At 41.8% G+C, this 18,118-nt stretch overlaps 1 protein-coding gene across 2 annotated transcripts in view; it reads left to right on the plus strand.

Moving 5' to 3' along the window:
• Positions 1-1,862: 1,862 nt before the first annotated feature.
• The window catches only part of LOC306975298 (cytosolic 5'-nucleotidase 1A-like), a 225,445-nt gene continuing 209,189 nt past the window's right edge, over positions 1,863-18,118 (plus strand). Inside the window, exons 1-6 of one of the 2 annotated variants that reach the window (XM_079572806.1) lie at positions 1,863-2,089; positions 2,856-3,023; positions 4,742-4,871; positions 6,886-7,008; positions 9,126-9,310; positions 10,815-11,190. In XM_079572806.1, coding sequence (XP_079428932.1) covers positions 1,982-2,089; positions 2,856-3,023; positions 4,742-4,871; positions 6,886-7,008; positions 9,126-9,310; positions 10,815-11,180 — 1,080 coding nt within the window. In that variant the 5' untranslated portion in view covers positions 1,863-1,981 and the 3' untranslated portion in view covers positions 11,181-11,190. Of the gene's footprint in view, positions 2,090-2,855; positions 3,024-4,741; positions 4,872-6,885; positions 7,009-9,125; positions 9,311-10,814; positions 11,200-18,118 lie in introns of those variants that run through there. The other variant, XM_079572805.1, reaches the window with a different exon arrangement.

Consider the following 18,118-nt stretch of genomic DNA (forward strand, 5'->3'; position numbering starts at 1 on the left):
AAATAGTTAAGTAAACAGACTATAACAAAAAATGTTAGTCAGTATTAGTGCAGGTTTACATCATAGTGCAAGTATTAATTGTTACCTTATTAATATTTCTGGCCTGCTGCTTGCCTTGTCAGAAGAATCACCTAATTACATCTAGCCTATTTGACTGTATTTGTATATATTATCTCTATAAAACAAGTCATAAAAACTACTTGAGTGAGTTTTTACAATAATTAATCTGATGACCTTCACTGGCTTATCCAACACTGAAAGTTAAATAGATAAATAATAATAAGGAGATTTGGGAATAGTCTCTTGATACAGTGACAAAACTGATACAACAGGGGATACGCCTATAGCGTAATATTAATAATAATAATAAAAATACATGTTAAAAGTGCAGTTATGGACACAGTGAGAAGGCCTTTCCAAACAGATGAGTTTGGAGTTTGGATTTGAAGTGTGAGTCGGGGTTGCAAAGGTCAGGGGGGAGAGTGTTCCAGAACTGGGGAGCAGAGCAGTGTTGAAAACTTCAAAGCTAATGTGCTACGTTGAGGCTCTAAAGAAAAATGTTCTCTGTTCCGTGAACTTATTTTAGTTTAATTATTTGACAGGGACATGTACAGGAGCATTAATCAGCATATGAAAAGATGCTTTGTACCAGACTTTAGCTCTTGGAGCTAATTTCCATCTGCAGTCCCCGAGACAGACAATTACAAAACACTACAAAAAGCATAAAAAACATACAGTTCATAATTTACAGACAGTATTTACATTTTATATACAATTTTTAAAAAGTACATTTTATTAAAGGGAAAACTTGTTCCTCTATAGTCTATACCCAGCCCTACCCTTCTCAGATGTCAAATTTAGTTGTTGCTGTTGTTGTTTTCTTTAATGCTGACATGTTTGATTTCCCAGAAAATGTTGTTTCACACTCAGGCAAAATCGTTTTAGTCTTTGCATAATTTTAGTGCAGTTGGAAGTTTGTTCCATTCAGAGATAGTTTTAAAAGAAAATGCTGATTGTCCTAATTCTGTTCGTCATTTATTTTGGTATGGTACATTGGCCATTGACTGTTGACCTTGTTGTTCTGACCATCTGATCAGGATGGACAAACGTTTTCAGTGGTGGAGGTGCCACATTATTAACAATCTTGAATAGTAATTTTAGATTGGCAGATTTAACTATATATTCAAAATTGAGCATTTTATGTTTGGTCAATATTTGACAGTGATGATACTGTCGCGATTTCCTATCTAGAATCCTAAGTGCTTGTTTATAAAGAGATTCTAAAGGTTTAATTGTGGATTTGTTGGCTTGTGACCAGCATGATACACCGCGGTTAGAGTAAGTGGGGTAATATCATTGCATTGAACTCTCATTGCTTGTTGTGTTTCATTATTTTATTTTATTTTATTTCAATTAATGAATTGAATGTATAATGCAAGTACTAGACACTATAGTGTCTAGTCTAGTGCTTTTCCATGATTAGATGATAATGTAACTACGACTAAACAAGGATTTATATCAAAGAGAGCGATGTTTGGTATCTGCAAGCCAGGGTACCCTTGGTCCAAACATCAAATTGCAGCAGACAATAATCAATGCATATCTTTTCTTTTTCTCCTTTTTTTCCTTTTAATAGGCTACTATGGACCAGGATTCTGTGTCCTCAATACAGCTTGAATAAATGAATATGCAACGCTTTGAATAATTTGACAAATAACAATAATAACCAATAACCAACATTAACTTAGCAACAAACGTGGATCTCTTGATGAAGAAAAGTCACATTGATGCAAATACGGATACGGGCCTGCTGCAAATCGCTGTCTTCATACGTCACTGTCAAGCCACGCCCACTGGTCTGTGTCTGTTCTCCCACATTTCCGCAAAGTTTGGAGTTGTTGCTTCAAGGCAACCCTACCTTCTCTTTGACGGCCTTATTTGACAACTAATCCTATCCAGAGTTGCATCAAAGTGAGCCAAAATGAGCGAAATCAAGCCGAGCGAGATCACGGAAGCAGTGGAGGAGGAAAAGGACTGGGCAGCCGCCAAGGCTTTCTTTGACAACCTCAAAACGAAGAAGCCCAGACCCGTAAGTGTGCATCACACCCAGTTATTACGGATGTATAACCTTTCCCTCACCTTTGCTCACTTTTCCATCAACTTTGATTGTTTATCTAGACTATACTGTGCGCTATTTTACGCATTACGCACGATCCACGTGCATGACTGCTTTCAGAAGTTGCTATCGAGTCTTTATTACAAATTTCCTCATTGTTATGCAATTCAATGGATTGTATCATGCTGAATGAGCCTACAGTGTTTACCCAGCACATTATCTCACTCAAATCTAAAAGCTACAAAATAGCGAAAAAACGAGACTGGGCCTAAATGAGGAGAAAACGCAGCAAAATTAAAAATAAAAGCATCAGAAGTGCGAGAAAAACGCAACAAAAAGAAACAAAAGTGCAACAAAAACGCAACAATAATGTGACAACAAAGCACAACAACTATGACGAAAAAAGTGACAACAACGAGAGGAAAGAGCTTAGATCAGTTGTAGGTCTTAGCTTTCAACTTTCTGGCCATAGGCTGTAAGCTCCAATCAAGAAGCTTTTAGATTTGGGTAAAGCCAAAATGGAGAAAGTGTGTTTTGGTCCAGTGAGGGTTAAGAGGTTATTACTTACATATGTGTATGCATTTACGCATACATTAGCTGTACATTGCTACCACGCACTGATTTCTATATTGTTTGTACTGACATGCATTTTTTGCACTTTTATGACGTTAAAACTAATCTTCATCGTGCGCCCTTTGACTCATTAAATATCTCCTCATTTGTCCCATTATATTCTCAGCCTAAACCACGGAACGCGGTCACCATCGCCGTGTCCTCTCGCACACTTTTCAACATGGTGGAGGAGAGGAAGATTTTCAATGATCAAGGAGTGGAGAAGTACGTGGCTTATCAGGTGGAGCACGAAAGCGAGCCTCTGCGGCCCGGGCCTGCCTTCCCCTTTGTCAAGGTAACCTGCATGTTTCTGGTCCACCGCACGGCCTTGAGCAGGGCAGGGCGTGGCTGCCCCGTGAACTAGCGTGGAGGGACGAAATTGTTGGAACACTCAGCATATTTGCAGTTGCCTTTGTAGTGACTTGAAACGTCCTACACTTCAACAACAGAGCCTTCATCGAAGTAGTAGTAGTAGTAGTAGTAGAAGTAGTAGTAGGAAGACACCAGGAGCGTAAATGTGTAGTTGAACTTCTAGAAAAATATGGAAGATTGGTTGAGGTATCTTGAAGCACTTGGGGCCTAGCTCCAGTGAGATTTTTTTTCTCGGAGGTGAGGCCTCTTTAGTAATAGTACTAGTAACAGTAGTTATAGTGGTAATAGTAGTAGTATCCTGTGAATTAGATTGATTCAATACTATTACATAATGTAATTAGCATTGGAGTAGTCTTGTTTCTCCCAAAGCCACTCCCCTATACCCACAGGACAGGTATTTAGCTTCTGGTATAGGTTTAGCATAAATACTTTGGCAGTGTGTGACTGTGCCTTTCAGCTGTAGGTCAGGTAGTGTTGAAATGCACCGTTGATTTTACACAATGCACTTGAATAACTTCCTCAGCCACAACAAAGCACATACTATACTATCTGCTTTCTCCACGTGTTCAACAATACAATAAGATCGCAAAGAGTCTTGTTGTTTTTTATTAGCTTTGCTCCTACAACTAACTAAATGCCTTTAAATGTGACATTTTCTCTCTTGAAACCTTGGACTTCAGTGTTGGGGTAACATATTACAAAAGTAATGAGAACGAAAAAATACCAAACTCCCCCCAAATAAAATGCAGAACCAAATGAAGTTGGACACTGGTGCATGAGATCTGCAGTTGCGTGTAGTTAATGTCCTCAAAACAAAACACAAGAGAATGGGTGAAAGTGAAGGGAAAGGAAATTATATTTTGCCACAAGTAACTCAAAGTATTGTGACTTAGCTCATTTTTGAAACAGTAATATGTAATACAAATATATTACATTTTTAGAGCTGTATTCACGAATATAGAATATATTATAATTTTTAAGTAACTTGCCCAACATGCCAATGTTGTTCCCCTGTCAAAAACAATAGTGTGTAGCTTCATTCACAGAAGTTTGAGTCATCCTGTTCATCCTGTTGTTTCTTCTTCTGCTGTTGAAGTGCCTCCATCTATATTTCTGGGATTTTGTTATGTCATAGATCAAACATGAAAGTATCCTCTACATTTTGAAAGCTCATAAACATTCACCATACTTTATCACTGTTTTTAGAGTCTTTTACTCTCCCTGCTGCCAGTAGAGGGCGCTCCAACCAAATCCGAGACATAAACCAACATAGCCTGAGTGATAAAGTCTCCTTCCCATACACAGAAGTTATAATGTCAGTTATTATCCAGGTGCATAAAAGCAGGTTGATAAGCCGTAGTTATGCATATGTCCATTATAAGTACTATGTTACTGTGTAACTCCGTCTTTTTCCTTTCACTTATGGAGCAGAAATATTTGAGAAACATACTCAACCAGAATTTACTTCCTTTTGAGTCTGTTTGTACCATCTATAGAGCAAGAAACTCACTATACTGTCGCTCGAGAAATACTTCAACAAACCAAATCATAACATTTTCCTTTCATCAGTCTATCACATCTATTGAAATATGACTGGACAAACAGTAATGCGTTGCCTGTGTTTGTGTTCTGTGCACTCAGGCTTTGATGAACGTGAACGACCGACTCAGGCGGCTGTACCCGGGAGAGGAGGAGCTGTTCGACATCGTGCTGATGACCAATAACCACGCCCAGGTCGGAGTGCGCCTCATCAACTCCATCAACCACTACGGTACACTGCTCCTTCAGCTAAACCAGAGCCAAGCAGCAGGGTTTTCTTTAGAAACGATTATTTTATTTTTTGCTTTTTGTGAGTTTGTCGCTATTAACACATGAGGTGCCGCGCTGTTTTGGGGATTTAGCCGCAGATCGAACACCACGCCCCCTCACACTACCATCACGCCCCCTCAGACTAACACCACGCCCCTTCAGACTAACACCACGCCCCCTCAGACTAACACCACGCCCACTCAGATTAACACCACGCCCCCTTAGACTAACACCACGCCCCCTCAGACTAACACCACACCCCCTTAGACTAACACCACGCCCCCTCAGACTACCATCACGCCCCCTCAGACTAACACCACGCTCCCCTTAACTTTTAGAATGAATAAGTGTAAGGGGGTAGTTTTGATGCAGAAAGAGTATCTTTTTTTAAATGTATTTCTTTAATGTTACTCTTACTTGAGTAAATATTATGGCTACTCTGCACACCCCTGTATCTGGTTTTGTTCCTGTGTGCCTCACTCATGTAACTATGTATGTGTGTTATGCGCCTTACAAAGAGCAGTGTTTGGATAATCACTGGCTACATTTACATGCAGACCAAAAATCTGATCCTAATCTGATTTCTGGAGTTCTCAGATCAATGACGTGGCATATAAACAGCATAATCTAATATACATTATCAGATATTTATATCTACTGATTTCTTTCTGATCTTTCACACGTGTGCATAAACTAACCAAGAAAATACAACAAAGAGGCCAAAGTAACGTCACAGAGACAAAGATCTAAAGACATTATGAAAAGACTGAAAATATTTTTGATCAAAAATGAAATAAAAAAACACAAAAGTTATCCATGAAATGAACTCAAATTTGTTTGTGAAGAAAGTACAGTGTGTTTCCAAGAGTCGAGTGATGATGATGTGCATATGGCAGATTATTACTCCATCCTCAGCGTTGTGAGTTCAAGTCCCAGCTCTGATTATCTGCCATATGGACAACACTTTGACTCCACGTCCAAATATGGAGGCTGTTTCTCCACTGAGTTCTGCCGGTGGACCTGACTGAAGGGTTGGGGAGATAATTCAGCTGCTGTGGCACATGTAGAACCCGGATTGTTGGATTCTCAGATTTCTGAAGAGAATGTAATTTAAACGCATCAGATCTGATTATTGGGTTATCTGATTTCTCCAGTTATCTGATTGTTCTCACCATGTAAACGTAGCCACTGACAACATGGGCCGCTCAATATTTTGTCTAATTATCGCAGTTTCAATTGGCTTCAAGCTTATGTCTGTTGACGGTTCAGATCTCGCACAAACATATCCACATAATCCTAAATCCACTCTATTATATGGCACATTTCATAAGCAAAGACAGTTTCTAAGGTGCTGCACACGTAGTCGATACACTGCTAGGTTCAGCAGGAGATGGATCAGAGTCCAAATCTTAACCCAACAGAGAATCTTGGGGATGTGCTGGAGCTGGTCAAAATCTCCCATCATCAGTACAAGGTCTTGGTGAAAAATAAAAGCAACTATGGATCTTTTGACATTGCAGAAGCTTATTGAAACGACACCACATCTAATGTGCTGTAGTCAAAGCTCAAGGCGCTACAGCCAAATAGTAGAGCGTGTGACCTTTTCTTTGGCCGGGTAGTGCATAAGACATTAAAACAAGGTGTTTGTCTCAGCTTAAAACCAATTAATAAGCTATTAAATGTAATTAAAACAATACATTTATATATCATCAAGTACATAACTACAAATAGAATCAAAATAGTCTGTAATAAAGACAGTAAAACAATCAAATTAGATAAATATAATAAAATACCTATTATCGTATCAGAGCTAATGGCAAACATTAGGTGAAAATGTAATAAAAAGAAACAACTCAATACAATTATAACCTATGTCATTCTGAATACTTTATTTCTTTTTACTTCTGCTTATCGTGCAGATTGGGTCTCATACATCTTATATTTCTGTATATAATTATTTTCTCCCCAATTTTCAGACTTGACAATAGAGCGGTTCTGCATGACGGGTGGGAGGAGCCCTATTGGTTACCTGAAGGCCTACATGACCAACCTGTACCTGTCCAAAGACGCAGAGAAAGTCACAGAGGCCATTGAAGAAGGTAAACTAAACCATGGGAACATTCTTACCGTAGTTTAGTGCAGCTAGTACTTAGTACTTAGGTAAACGGGTCTGAGCAACTTTTTAAAGTAATTGTGCTTTTTACTTTAGCTAGAGTTATATTATTTGATTATAGTATTTTGAGTAAAACTTTTGGTCACTCTTCACACTGTGAGTAAAGCTCTTGAAGAGCAGGTATTCTCCTTTTTGCAGGTCTTTTGTGATCACGCAAACACATCTTTATTACTATATTAAGCCAGGTGTACTCTGCAACGAGCTACGACCAACCTCAGGCAGAGTCTGATATTTGGAAGGCTAGTCTCAGAGTGAGTCTCCTCTCGCTGCAGAGAGGATCTCTGTCAGTGTCCCGTCAACACCAGAGGCCAGGGGTGAGCGGGTCCGACTGCGCATTATACAGGACTGTCCCTGCACTACACCACTAGTATGCAGCACTTGCTTCAGCTAAGCACGTCTTCTATAGCATGTATCTTCTACAATACAACTGTCTTTGAACCATCGCACAATGGAGAAGAGAGCAGCTCACAATTTTACAATCCTCGTTTACAATGTCGTGAATGTGACATCTAAAAATCTCATTAAGAGAAAATCGCACAGTGTACACCAGCCATTACACTTTGTTGGTTAGAAAATGCTGAAAAAAAGAAATATCCGAGAAGGGTCTGGCCGCATCCGATGGGAGGGCACGTGATTAGTGCTCCACACCTCCAGGACAATGCTAGATTAAACTAGCCCAAACTAACCCTAACCTTTAGGATGTACTAAAGCGTTTAACTGGCATTCATTGAATTCAATGTCGTGGAAACATGAAAACATTTCCTGTGGAGCTCCACAACCCACGTGACTCGGCTGCACTCCCTTGAAATATCCAGTAGTTTCACTTTGAGTGAGTTGAAATATTATATAATAATCTTGAAAAGTAAATGAATCATCTAAGGGCTACGGTGCATTCTTTGTAAATTTGCACATTTTTAAACATCATTTTGTATAGTCAGTCCTATTACGTGGAAAGAAGAAACACAAATTGACTTACACTCCAAGAGTTCCTTAGTACTCACAGTACTAAGTACACAGTAACCTAGAATGTTACGCAGTGAAGATTTCATTCTGATTGTTTTGCTAATAGAGTCATATAGAGGTGTAGGGATAGGCAAGGCAAGGCAACTTTATTTATACCGCGCATTTCGTACACAAGGCAATTCAATGCGCGGAGAGTGATTGTTCCCCAAAAAACAGGAGGAGGAAGATGTTGATTATTGGCTGTGATTAGTTTTTCACACTTTATTCAAACAAATTGCCTCAAACAGCCTTTAAATCCTTCCTCAGTTACCGCTCACAAATGGTCATTTACGTTGTGGACAGAACATGACCCCGCTGAGGCGCTGGGAGACACAAATCCGCTCTGGTCCACGCGCTCTGCAAACCGATCACGCACCACGACAAATACTTGCAAAGTAGAAATTAATTGAGTCTGTGTCAAGCGAGTCAATACAAATGCAAATCCAGGAGCGTTCCATCAGCACACAGCTGCCCTCCATCTGCACCAGCTCTATATTCCATTTCTATGGAACGCAAGGCAACGTGGATTTGGAATGCCAATTAGCCGATCACCGATGAGTCAGAAACAGTTAGCTCCTTAAATGAGGATTACAATGCAAAGTATGTTTGCTCACGACGTGTAACAAGAGGCGGGAGGGTTTTGTCAGCTCATCTTTGTTATTCTTGCAGGAAATCTGGTTTGAAAAAAGACTAAGAGGCACGACACAGAGACAATGGCCAACGGCGAAGTTATGTAACAGTGGTCCCGTCCTAAGCTTTTTCTCTCTCTCGGGATACGGCCAATGTTTAACTCACAGTATAATATAGTTTGTCCTCTAACAGCTTGAAAATGGTGTAGCCTAAATGCTGAAGGGACTACATGAGTCCGTGTGTGATGTTAATGTAAAGATGAGGAGAGAAAAGGACAAGCGTCCTGGCCACGCGAGGACTGGCTCACTGTTATCATATAGCGGATGATTGGACCCTAAATGATTTACAAATGGAACAGATTGCATATAAATGAAAGCCTGGGCTAACATAAAGATGGATCCATGTCCTCAGGTATAGCAGCAGCCACCATGTTCATGCAGGACATGCAGAACCAGCTGAGTGAGACCCAGCTCAGAGTGGCCTTCGACGGGGACGCGGTGCTGTTCTCCGATGAGTCGGAGATTATCGTCAAACAGAAGGGCCTGGATGAGTTCTTCCAGCACGAGAAGGCCTTTGAGAACCTACCACTGGCACAGGTGAGACAATCAGGCGCCCTTCTCTATTCTACTCTCATATCAGACAAACATGTTCAGGGAAAAAGGTCAGCAAGCAAAGTCAGAGCACTATGAGGGGATTATTGAAGTCAGCTCCAAATCTAAACCCAAATCTAAAAGCTTCTCAACTGGAGCTCACGGCCCATTGTGTAACGCCTCATTTGAAAGCCTAGGCCTACAAAACCAATCTAAGATTTTTCCTCGTATTGTCATCACTTTTTCGTCATATTTTTGTTGCTTTTTTGTAATGTTTTTGTTGCTTTTTCTTCACTGCTTTGATTCTTTTTTCAAGAAGCTTTTAGATTTGGCGACAGTCAAACTGGAGAAAATGTGCTCGGTTAAGCTGTTAAATCGTGTAAATAGTTCTGATTCATGTAGCATTTGGACAAACTTGACAAGCTTTAAGAGTGAGCTCTCTCACCTCACGACAAGAAGGTCCAGGGGTTCAGTCCCTGGACCAGGTGGGGCCTGTCTGTGGAGTTATTGCGGTCTCCCCTTGTCTGGCTGCTTTTCTATGGGGTGCTTTGGTGAATTTCCAGGTTCAGTAATGGCTAAATACTTTTGTATCTGTTTCTCACACTTGTCGATGGTAAGCTTATGCTATATCCAAGTCCTTCCAAAGTTTGATGGCGCACAGGCATTTCCAGCGCTACTATTGTTAATCAGTCATTTGCGTTTCAAAGCTGCACAAAGCGAAAGTCTCTTGAGGAGGAGAGGGTATCATTTTGGCTGTCCAGTCTGTGACATCATCAGCGGCCTATTATGTCGCTGGGTCATGAGGCAGATACGGCATCAGAAGGCGGGACAGCGCAGGCACACGCAGACGCTCTCCTAGAATACACATGGCCGTAGTTACTAAACCATTTGGAAGTTCACATGTTGGTGGTCGTAATGTTTTGGCCCGTTCATACACAAAATTAAACACACATTTCTTGAGCTTACTACTGGCATTTAATGAATGAGCCATAATCCTAAATGCTGATACGGCAAGACGGCAAAATGCAGACACAACTTCTATATGACAAGCCACTTTCTTACAGAGAATGAAAATCTATTACGCACTCCGTCTTTGTAAAGCCTTTAAGCTCAGTAATACCTTAATATGAGTTGTCAGACGCATAAGAGTAACTGGGCTTGCATTTTGTCCTGATAAATGATTCAGGAATCGGCTGCACTGTACTTACTCACTCTGGTGATTGTACACAGCGAAACGGAAGGATTTTTGTATTTTGTGCCAAAAGACGTAAAGATGCAGGACGATTCAAAATCTGGTAATGAAGGGAATTTGATCCTTTATCATTTGAATTTTGTTCGTTTCATCCGGGATCATAAGCTCCAGTCCAGAAGCTTTTAGATTTGGGTAAAGCTGAACTGGAGAAATGTGCTCAGTTTAAGAGGTTAATAGTCAGCCACTCTACTAGTACTACTACTACTTTTCTTAATTGATCTGCTAATTATCTCCCTTTGTCGTTCTCTTTACTCCCAGGGCCCTCTCAAGTGTTTCCTGGAAGCCTTGGGCAAGCTTCAGCGCAAATTCTACGCCAAGAATGAGCGCCTGGACTGCCCCATCCGCACCTACCTGGTGACGGCCCGCAGCGCGGCCAGCTCCGGGGCCCGCGTGCTCAAGACCCTGCGCAGCTGGGGCCTGGAGATCGACGAGGCCCTGTTCCTGGCGGGGGCGCCCAAGGGACCCCTCCTTCAGAAGATCAAGCCCCACATCTACTTCGACGACCAGATGTTCCATATAGAGGGCGCCAAAGAGCTGGGCACCATCTCGGCGCACGTCCCGTACGGTATCGGACAGAAGTACAACAAGGGCAAGCTGATAGAGGCGCCGGCTAAAGCGGAGTAGTGGGTTTGTGGTGTATGGGGAGGGGCGCTCACAGGTGGGGGCATGGGTTACAAAGGGAGCAATACACATAAAGTGCTTAGAGAATTCAACATGCTATTAGTGATGACGCATCCCGAGTATCCCCATTCTTGGATGAGCTTCACTACTTTCAGCGGATTTACCCAAACAACAGCTCGTCTGGCAACAGCGTAACTATCAGGTTTGGAATCACTAAAAATACTTTATTTTGCAGTGCGCCGTAGTGTATATTTTCCCCACAAATGTCTGCAAATACAGTATACAAAGGAGAAAATACACACCAGTCTGCTGCAATACAGAAAATCCTTACATTAGCCACATAGCATAATGGCCTAAGTCATTTTGTATTGTTAAAATGGCAATAAGAGAAAAACAATGTGTTTCCATGTTTTCCAAAAACAGTGGAAAAATGAGTTAGGCAATCATGCTATGTGGCTAACGAAACTGTACATTTGCACAAGTTATTGAAGTTATTGAAGATATAAATTAAAATATATAAAACTCAGAAAATTCGAATATCGTTAAAAAGGGCATTCACTTCTGTTATTCAACTTAAACTGGGAAAGTAATATATGACAGACTCATTACATGCAAAGTGAGATATGTATAGCCTTTATTTGTTATCATTTTGATTATTATGGCTCACAGCTTGTAAAAACCCCAAATTAAAAATCTCATAAAATTATAATATTTTGAAAATGGACTGTAATCAAAATTATAACAAACAAAGGCTTGACATATGTCACTTTGTATGTAATGAGTCTATTTTTATATATTAGTTTCACATTTTAAGTTGAATTACAGAAATAAATGAATTTTTGAATGATCCAGCCCTGGATAAAGCGGAAGAAAATGAGTTTCACCCGTACTGTATTACAAAAACAAAAACAAACTAAAGATACATTAGTGAGGCAGATATTTTATCTTGTGTCATAGAAATGATATGAATACTATTTTTTAAAAATATATATAATATATACATTTGGTTTTATTAGCACTTATTTTTATCCAAGCGTTAAAACGTTTTTCTTCTGATTCTGATTCTAAACCAGCAGAAAAAGTTTACATCAGCTCACTGTAAATGGTATGTAATTATTAACATCCCATTATATATTCAATGTTCAGTTAAAAAAGGAATATTACATATTTATGGAGACATAGGCAGCTGTCAAAGTGCAATTTACACTTATAGACATTTTTTAGATGCAGATGTTTTATTCCTGCACAAGGAATTTGGTTCATTCTGAAACTATTCTGTATTGTTTCACAGGACACTGTGTATGAACAGCTTTTAGTGCTTCTCTGTTTTCTTAAAGGCATCATTATATGCAATAATAAATATAAGAAATGAGCTAATGATGAACTAAATCTATTAAAACACTATTTAGGGTTGTTACAGTCAAACTTGTTGTCTTGTCCTATGCACGCTGAGGGGAGTGTTTGTGCTGGTGACGGATCACTGCTGTCTCTGCTGTTTGATGCACATTTTATACATTGACACTTTCAAGTTTACATTTTGGACACCAGCAGCACTCTATTTATACTTTATTACATATTGTGGTTAATAATTGTTCCAAACAATAAACCTTTTACACAGTCTTGACTTTTCTGTCCTTATTTATCCCACAACTATGCAAGAGAAAGTGTCAAAACCAGACTAAGAGAGACTTGTTATCAGACTGGAACCTAGACAGGACCACATTAGTCCAGTGCTCAGGTCTCTGCTCTGGCTTCAGTCGCTCAGATTGCCGTGTGTCCAAATTGTGCTTTACAAATAAACTTGCTTTGCCTCATCCAAGCACATTTTCTCCAGTTTGGCTTTACCCAAATCTAAAAGGTCTTCGGAAAGAAGTCAAAATAGCAACGAAAACGAGGATGAAAAATCAGGTTGCAACAAAAATGTCACAAAAGAGCGACACAAAACTGACCAAGACATGGCAAGAAAGTAATTATAAAAGGCCACAACAAAGTGACAAAGAGTGACTAAAACATGATGAAAACACAACAAAAAAGCAACTAAAAAGAGACGAAAACATGACAAAAATGCTTCACAAATTTGACAAAACCAAACAGAAAAGTTTACAATCCGTTTTCTTTCAAATGAGGCATTACACTGTTGACTTTATTTGGGTAAAGCCAAACCGGAGACAATGCCTCGGTTCAGGTGGGGGGTAAGAGCAGAGGTCCCAAATGTACAATTTCTGGACTGGCATGGATTCATTTGGTTTGTGAATGTCCTTTTTTTGTTGACCTGAATGACGTCATGCTTATGTTGTTTACTATGGCTGCAAGATCGTAATCAGATCAACTGCAGTAAGCTAGATAAATCATGTATTGTGTCAAAAACTAGTTCCTTTTTTCAAATGTTTCTTCATCTGTTTAGGATAGGCAACAGGCTTTGTAATGAGCCTCATTTCCTAATCGACGCAATTGCCAAAACTGAGCAGAAAAGAATGAAGGAGAGAAGACATGGCCGTCATGCTTCTGACTTGTTTTCATCGGAAAATCTGATACATGCATTCAAAATGATTCGATGCTCTTTTAATTAATAGCCTATATTTTGCCTAATCTCATGCAGGCTTCTTTTATACCAACAATTGTTTCCCATGTATATGACCCAGGCAACCTGAAGAGGGCGCCCCTAATTAACCAGAGAGCACTATCCGCTCAGATAATACAGAGCCTACTTAACTGAATAGCACATAGTATTTTCTATTCTGACAGCTCAGACAAGCAGTGCACTGATGGATTGTAAATGTGCTTGGTATAATTGAACAAGACACAAACAGCTAAAGCTAATCAGAGCTCCTAATGAAAATACAAGAGGCTTAATTGGAAGGTAATGGGAAAAAGCTTACTGGCTAATATAACCTGTTGGTTTAAATCAGATTACCCTGCTACAATAGCATTAGGCCATTTGGAAATTAGCATCTCTTTATGTTGTATTTTAGATAGCATTCCCTTGGCATATGTAAATTTCAATACTTCTAAAACTCATTATAATTTGATTATAACATATTACAAAGGTGTTAAAACCTGTTTGATGGTTTTAAAGCCACACTGCAGAATAGTCCATGTGATGTGTCATCAGAAGAACAAGACGAGGAATATCTCCAAACAATAAACCAACATGAAAATGATACTAAACAATGTAGTGAGTCATCAAAGTGTCACATTTGGAAGAGAATTCAAAAAAATATGTAAAGAAAGACTATATTTTTATTGTATTTATCACATTATATATGTATATATATATATATATATATATATATATATATATATATATATATATATATATATATATATATATATATATATATATATTTATATAAATACATTTTAAAAACTCTTCCTCACCCTCCGCGGGCGGTCTCTTTTTCCTCCAAGCTCGGGTCCTCTACCAGAGGCCTGGGAGCTTGAAGGTTCTGCGCAGTATCTTTGCAGGTCCTAGAACTGCACTTTTCTGGACTGAGATATCTGATGTATTTCCTGGGATCTACTGGAGCCACCCCTCCAGTTTGGGGGTCACTGCCCCGAGTGCCCCAACGACCACGGGCACCACTGATGCCTTCATCCTCCACAGGTTTTCTCCAGCTCCTCTCTGAGCCCCTGGTATTTCTCTAGTTTCTCGTGTTCCTTTTTCCTGATGTTGAAGTCGCTTGTTATCGCTATGTCGACCTCTGTTCTTTGTCCACCACCACAATATATATATATATATATATATATATATATATATATATATATATATATATATATATATATATATATATATAGACAACGCTTGGTGTATCCAACAATAGCATTAGCTGCTGTCAATGCGGAGCTACAAGCAGAATTGTGAAGCTGCTGCAGCCAACATGCCAGAGATGGACTTTATTTTATATCATGGAATATTGGTTTCATGGAAGCTTCAAAGTAATACTCATGAGGTAAAAGAGAAGACTTCAGTGGTGAATTAAAAAAGGTTTTCAGGCGTTAGCTTCTCCTGCTTTGTGCTGCCACTAGCTAGTGGCTACTAGCAAGTATAGGCCATTTGTAATTTGAAACAGCATAAGAGTGGACTTTAGTGTGCATATTGGCCAGTAAAAGTTTAAAAACATAATAGCAGTTCTATCCGTGAATCTGAGTTTAAAAAAGTAGAAGATAAATATATGTGTTTTTATGGCGGTTAAAAGTAGAGGACTTTTTAGTCCACTGGATGAAAAAGTGTAATGTTTTGCACGAATGAACAGAGGGTTTAGTCCTCATCTGTTTTGCCTCTCATCCGAAATTCTTCCCTCAACTCTACCATAAAGTTTGTCCAGGAGCCACATACAAGCTACATTATGGCCTTCCTGTAGGCCCTCACCTCCATGGCTTTCCTATAGGCCCTCACCTCCATGGCCTTCCTATAGGCCCTCACCTCCATGGCCTTCCTATAGGCCCTCATCTCCAGGGCCTTCCTATAGGCCCTCATCTCCAGGGCTTTCCTATAGGCCCTCACCTCCATGGCCTTCCTATAGGTCCTCATCTCCAGGGCTTTCCTATAGGCCCTCACCTCCAGGGCTTTCCTATAGGCCCTCATCTCCAGGGCTTTCCTATAGGCCCTCATCTCCAGGGCCTTCCTATAGGCCCTCATCTCCAGGGCTTTCCTATAGGCCCTCATCTCCAGGGCTTTCCTATAGGCCCTCATCTCCAGGGCCTTCCTATAGGCCCTCATCTCCAGGGCTTTCCTATAGGCCCTCACCTCCATGGCCTTCCTATAGGTCCTCATCTCCAGGGCTTTCCTATAGGCCCTCATCTCCAGGGCTTTCCTATAGGCCCTCATCTCCAGGGCTTTCCTATAGGCCCTCACCTCCATGGCCTTCCTATAGGCCCTCATCTCCAGGGCCTTCCTATGGGCCCTCATCTCCAGGGCTTTCCTATAGGCCCTCACCTCCATGGCCTTCCTATAGGCCCTCATCTCCAGGGCCTTCCTATAGGCCCTCATCTCCAGGGCTTTCCTATAGGCCCTCACCTCCAGGGCTTTCCTATAGGCCCTCATCTCCAGGGCTTTCCTATAGGCCCTCACCTCCAGGGCTTTCCTATAGGTCCTCATCTCCAGGGCTTTCCTATAGGCCCTCATCTCCAGGGCTTTCCTATAGGCCCTCATCTCCAGGGCTTTCCTATAGGCCCTCACCTCCAGGGCTTTCCTATAGGCCCTCATCTCCAGGGCTTTCCTATAGGCCCTCACCTCCAGGGCCTTCCTATAGGTCCTCATCTCCAGGGCCTTGCTATAGGTCCTCATCTCCAGGGCTTTCCTATAGGCCCTCATCTCCAGGGCTTTCCTATAGGCCCTCACCTCCAGGGCTTTCCTATAGGCCCTCATCTCCAGGGCTTTCCTACAGGCCCTCACCTCCAGGGCTTTCCTATAGGCCCTCATCTCCAGGGCTTTCCTATAGGCCCTCACCTCCAGGGCCTTGCTATAGGTCCTCATCTCCAGGGCTTTCCTATAGGCCCTCATCTCCAGGGCTTTCCTATAGGCCCTCATCTCCAGGGCCTTGCTATAAGTCCTCATCTCCAGGGCTTTCCTATAGGCCCTCATCTCCAGGGCTTTCCTATAGGCCCTCACCTCCAGGGCTTTCCTATAGGCCCTCATCTCCAGGGCTTTCCTATAGGCCCTCACCTCCAGGGCTTTCCTATAGGCCCTCATCTCCAGGGCTTTCCTATAGGCCCTCACCTCCAGGGCCTTGCTATAGGTCCTCATCTCCAGGGCTTTCCTATAGGCCCTCATCTCCAGGGCTTTCCTATAGGCCCTCACCTCCAGGGCTTTCCTATAGGCCCTCACCTCCAGGGCTTTCCTATAGGCCCTCATCTCCAGGGCTTTCCTATAGGCCCTCACCTCCAGGGCTTTCCTATAGGTCCTCATCTCCAGGGCTTTCCTATAGGCCCTCACCTCCAGGGCTTTCCTATAGGCCCTCACCTTCAGGGCTTTCCTATAGGCCCTCACCTCCAGGGCTTTCCTATGGGCCCTCATCTCCAGGGCTTTCCTATAGGCCCTCACCTCCAGGGCCTTCCTATAGGCCCTCATCTCCAGGGCTTTCCTATAGGCCCTCATCTCCAGGGCCTTCCTATAGGCCCTCATCTCCAGGGCTTAGGCCCTCACCTCCAGGGCTTTCCTATAGGCCCTCATCTCCAGGGCTTTCCTATAGGCCCTCACCTCCAGGGCCTTCCTATAGGCCCTCATCTCCAGGGCTTTCCTATAGGCCCTCATCTCCAGGGCTTTCCTGTAGGCCCTCACCTCCAGGGCTTTCCTATATGCCCTCATCTCCAGGGCCTTCCTATAGGCCCTCACCTCCATGGCCTTCCTATAGGCCCTCACCTCCATGGCCTTCCTATAGGCCCTCACCTCCATGGCCTTCCTATAGGCCCTCACAGCTCCATGGCCTTCCTATAGGCCCTCACCTCCATGGCCTTCCTATAGGCCCTCATCTCCAGAGCCTTCCTATAGGCCCTTATCTCAGGCCTTCCTATAGGCCCTCACCTCCATGGCCTTCCTATAGGCCCTCACCTCCATGGCCTTCCTATAGGCCCTCACAGCTCCATGGCCTTCCTATAGGCCCTCACCTCCATGGCCTTCCTATAGGCCCTCATCTCCAGAGCCTTCCTATAGGCCCTTATCTCAGGCCTTCCTATAGGCCCTCATCTCCAGTGCCTACCTATAGGCCCCTGGGCTAACCATGACATATATGGGTCTTCAGCTCTTTATCGCAACATTCTTTCTCCTTTTGCTCCTTTTGCTCCTTTCTTTCTTTTATAGAGCTAAAAAAAAGTCTTGAATATTCTTTGACTTGTCCTTTAGTAATTGTAAAGCAACTATATGTTCCAGCAATGTTCTAAAGTGTAGAATGAGCCCAGACCTGTTCACCACAACTGCCTCTAAAATCCTGCACTGTCACTCA

This window comes from Gobius niger, assembly GCF_951799975.1.
Source record: "Gobius niger genome assembly, chromosome: 15".
In the NCBI taxonomy this organism is placed as follows: domain Eukaryota; kingdom Metazoa; phylum Chordata; class Actinopteri; order Gobiiformes; family Gobiidae; genus Gobius; species Gobius niger.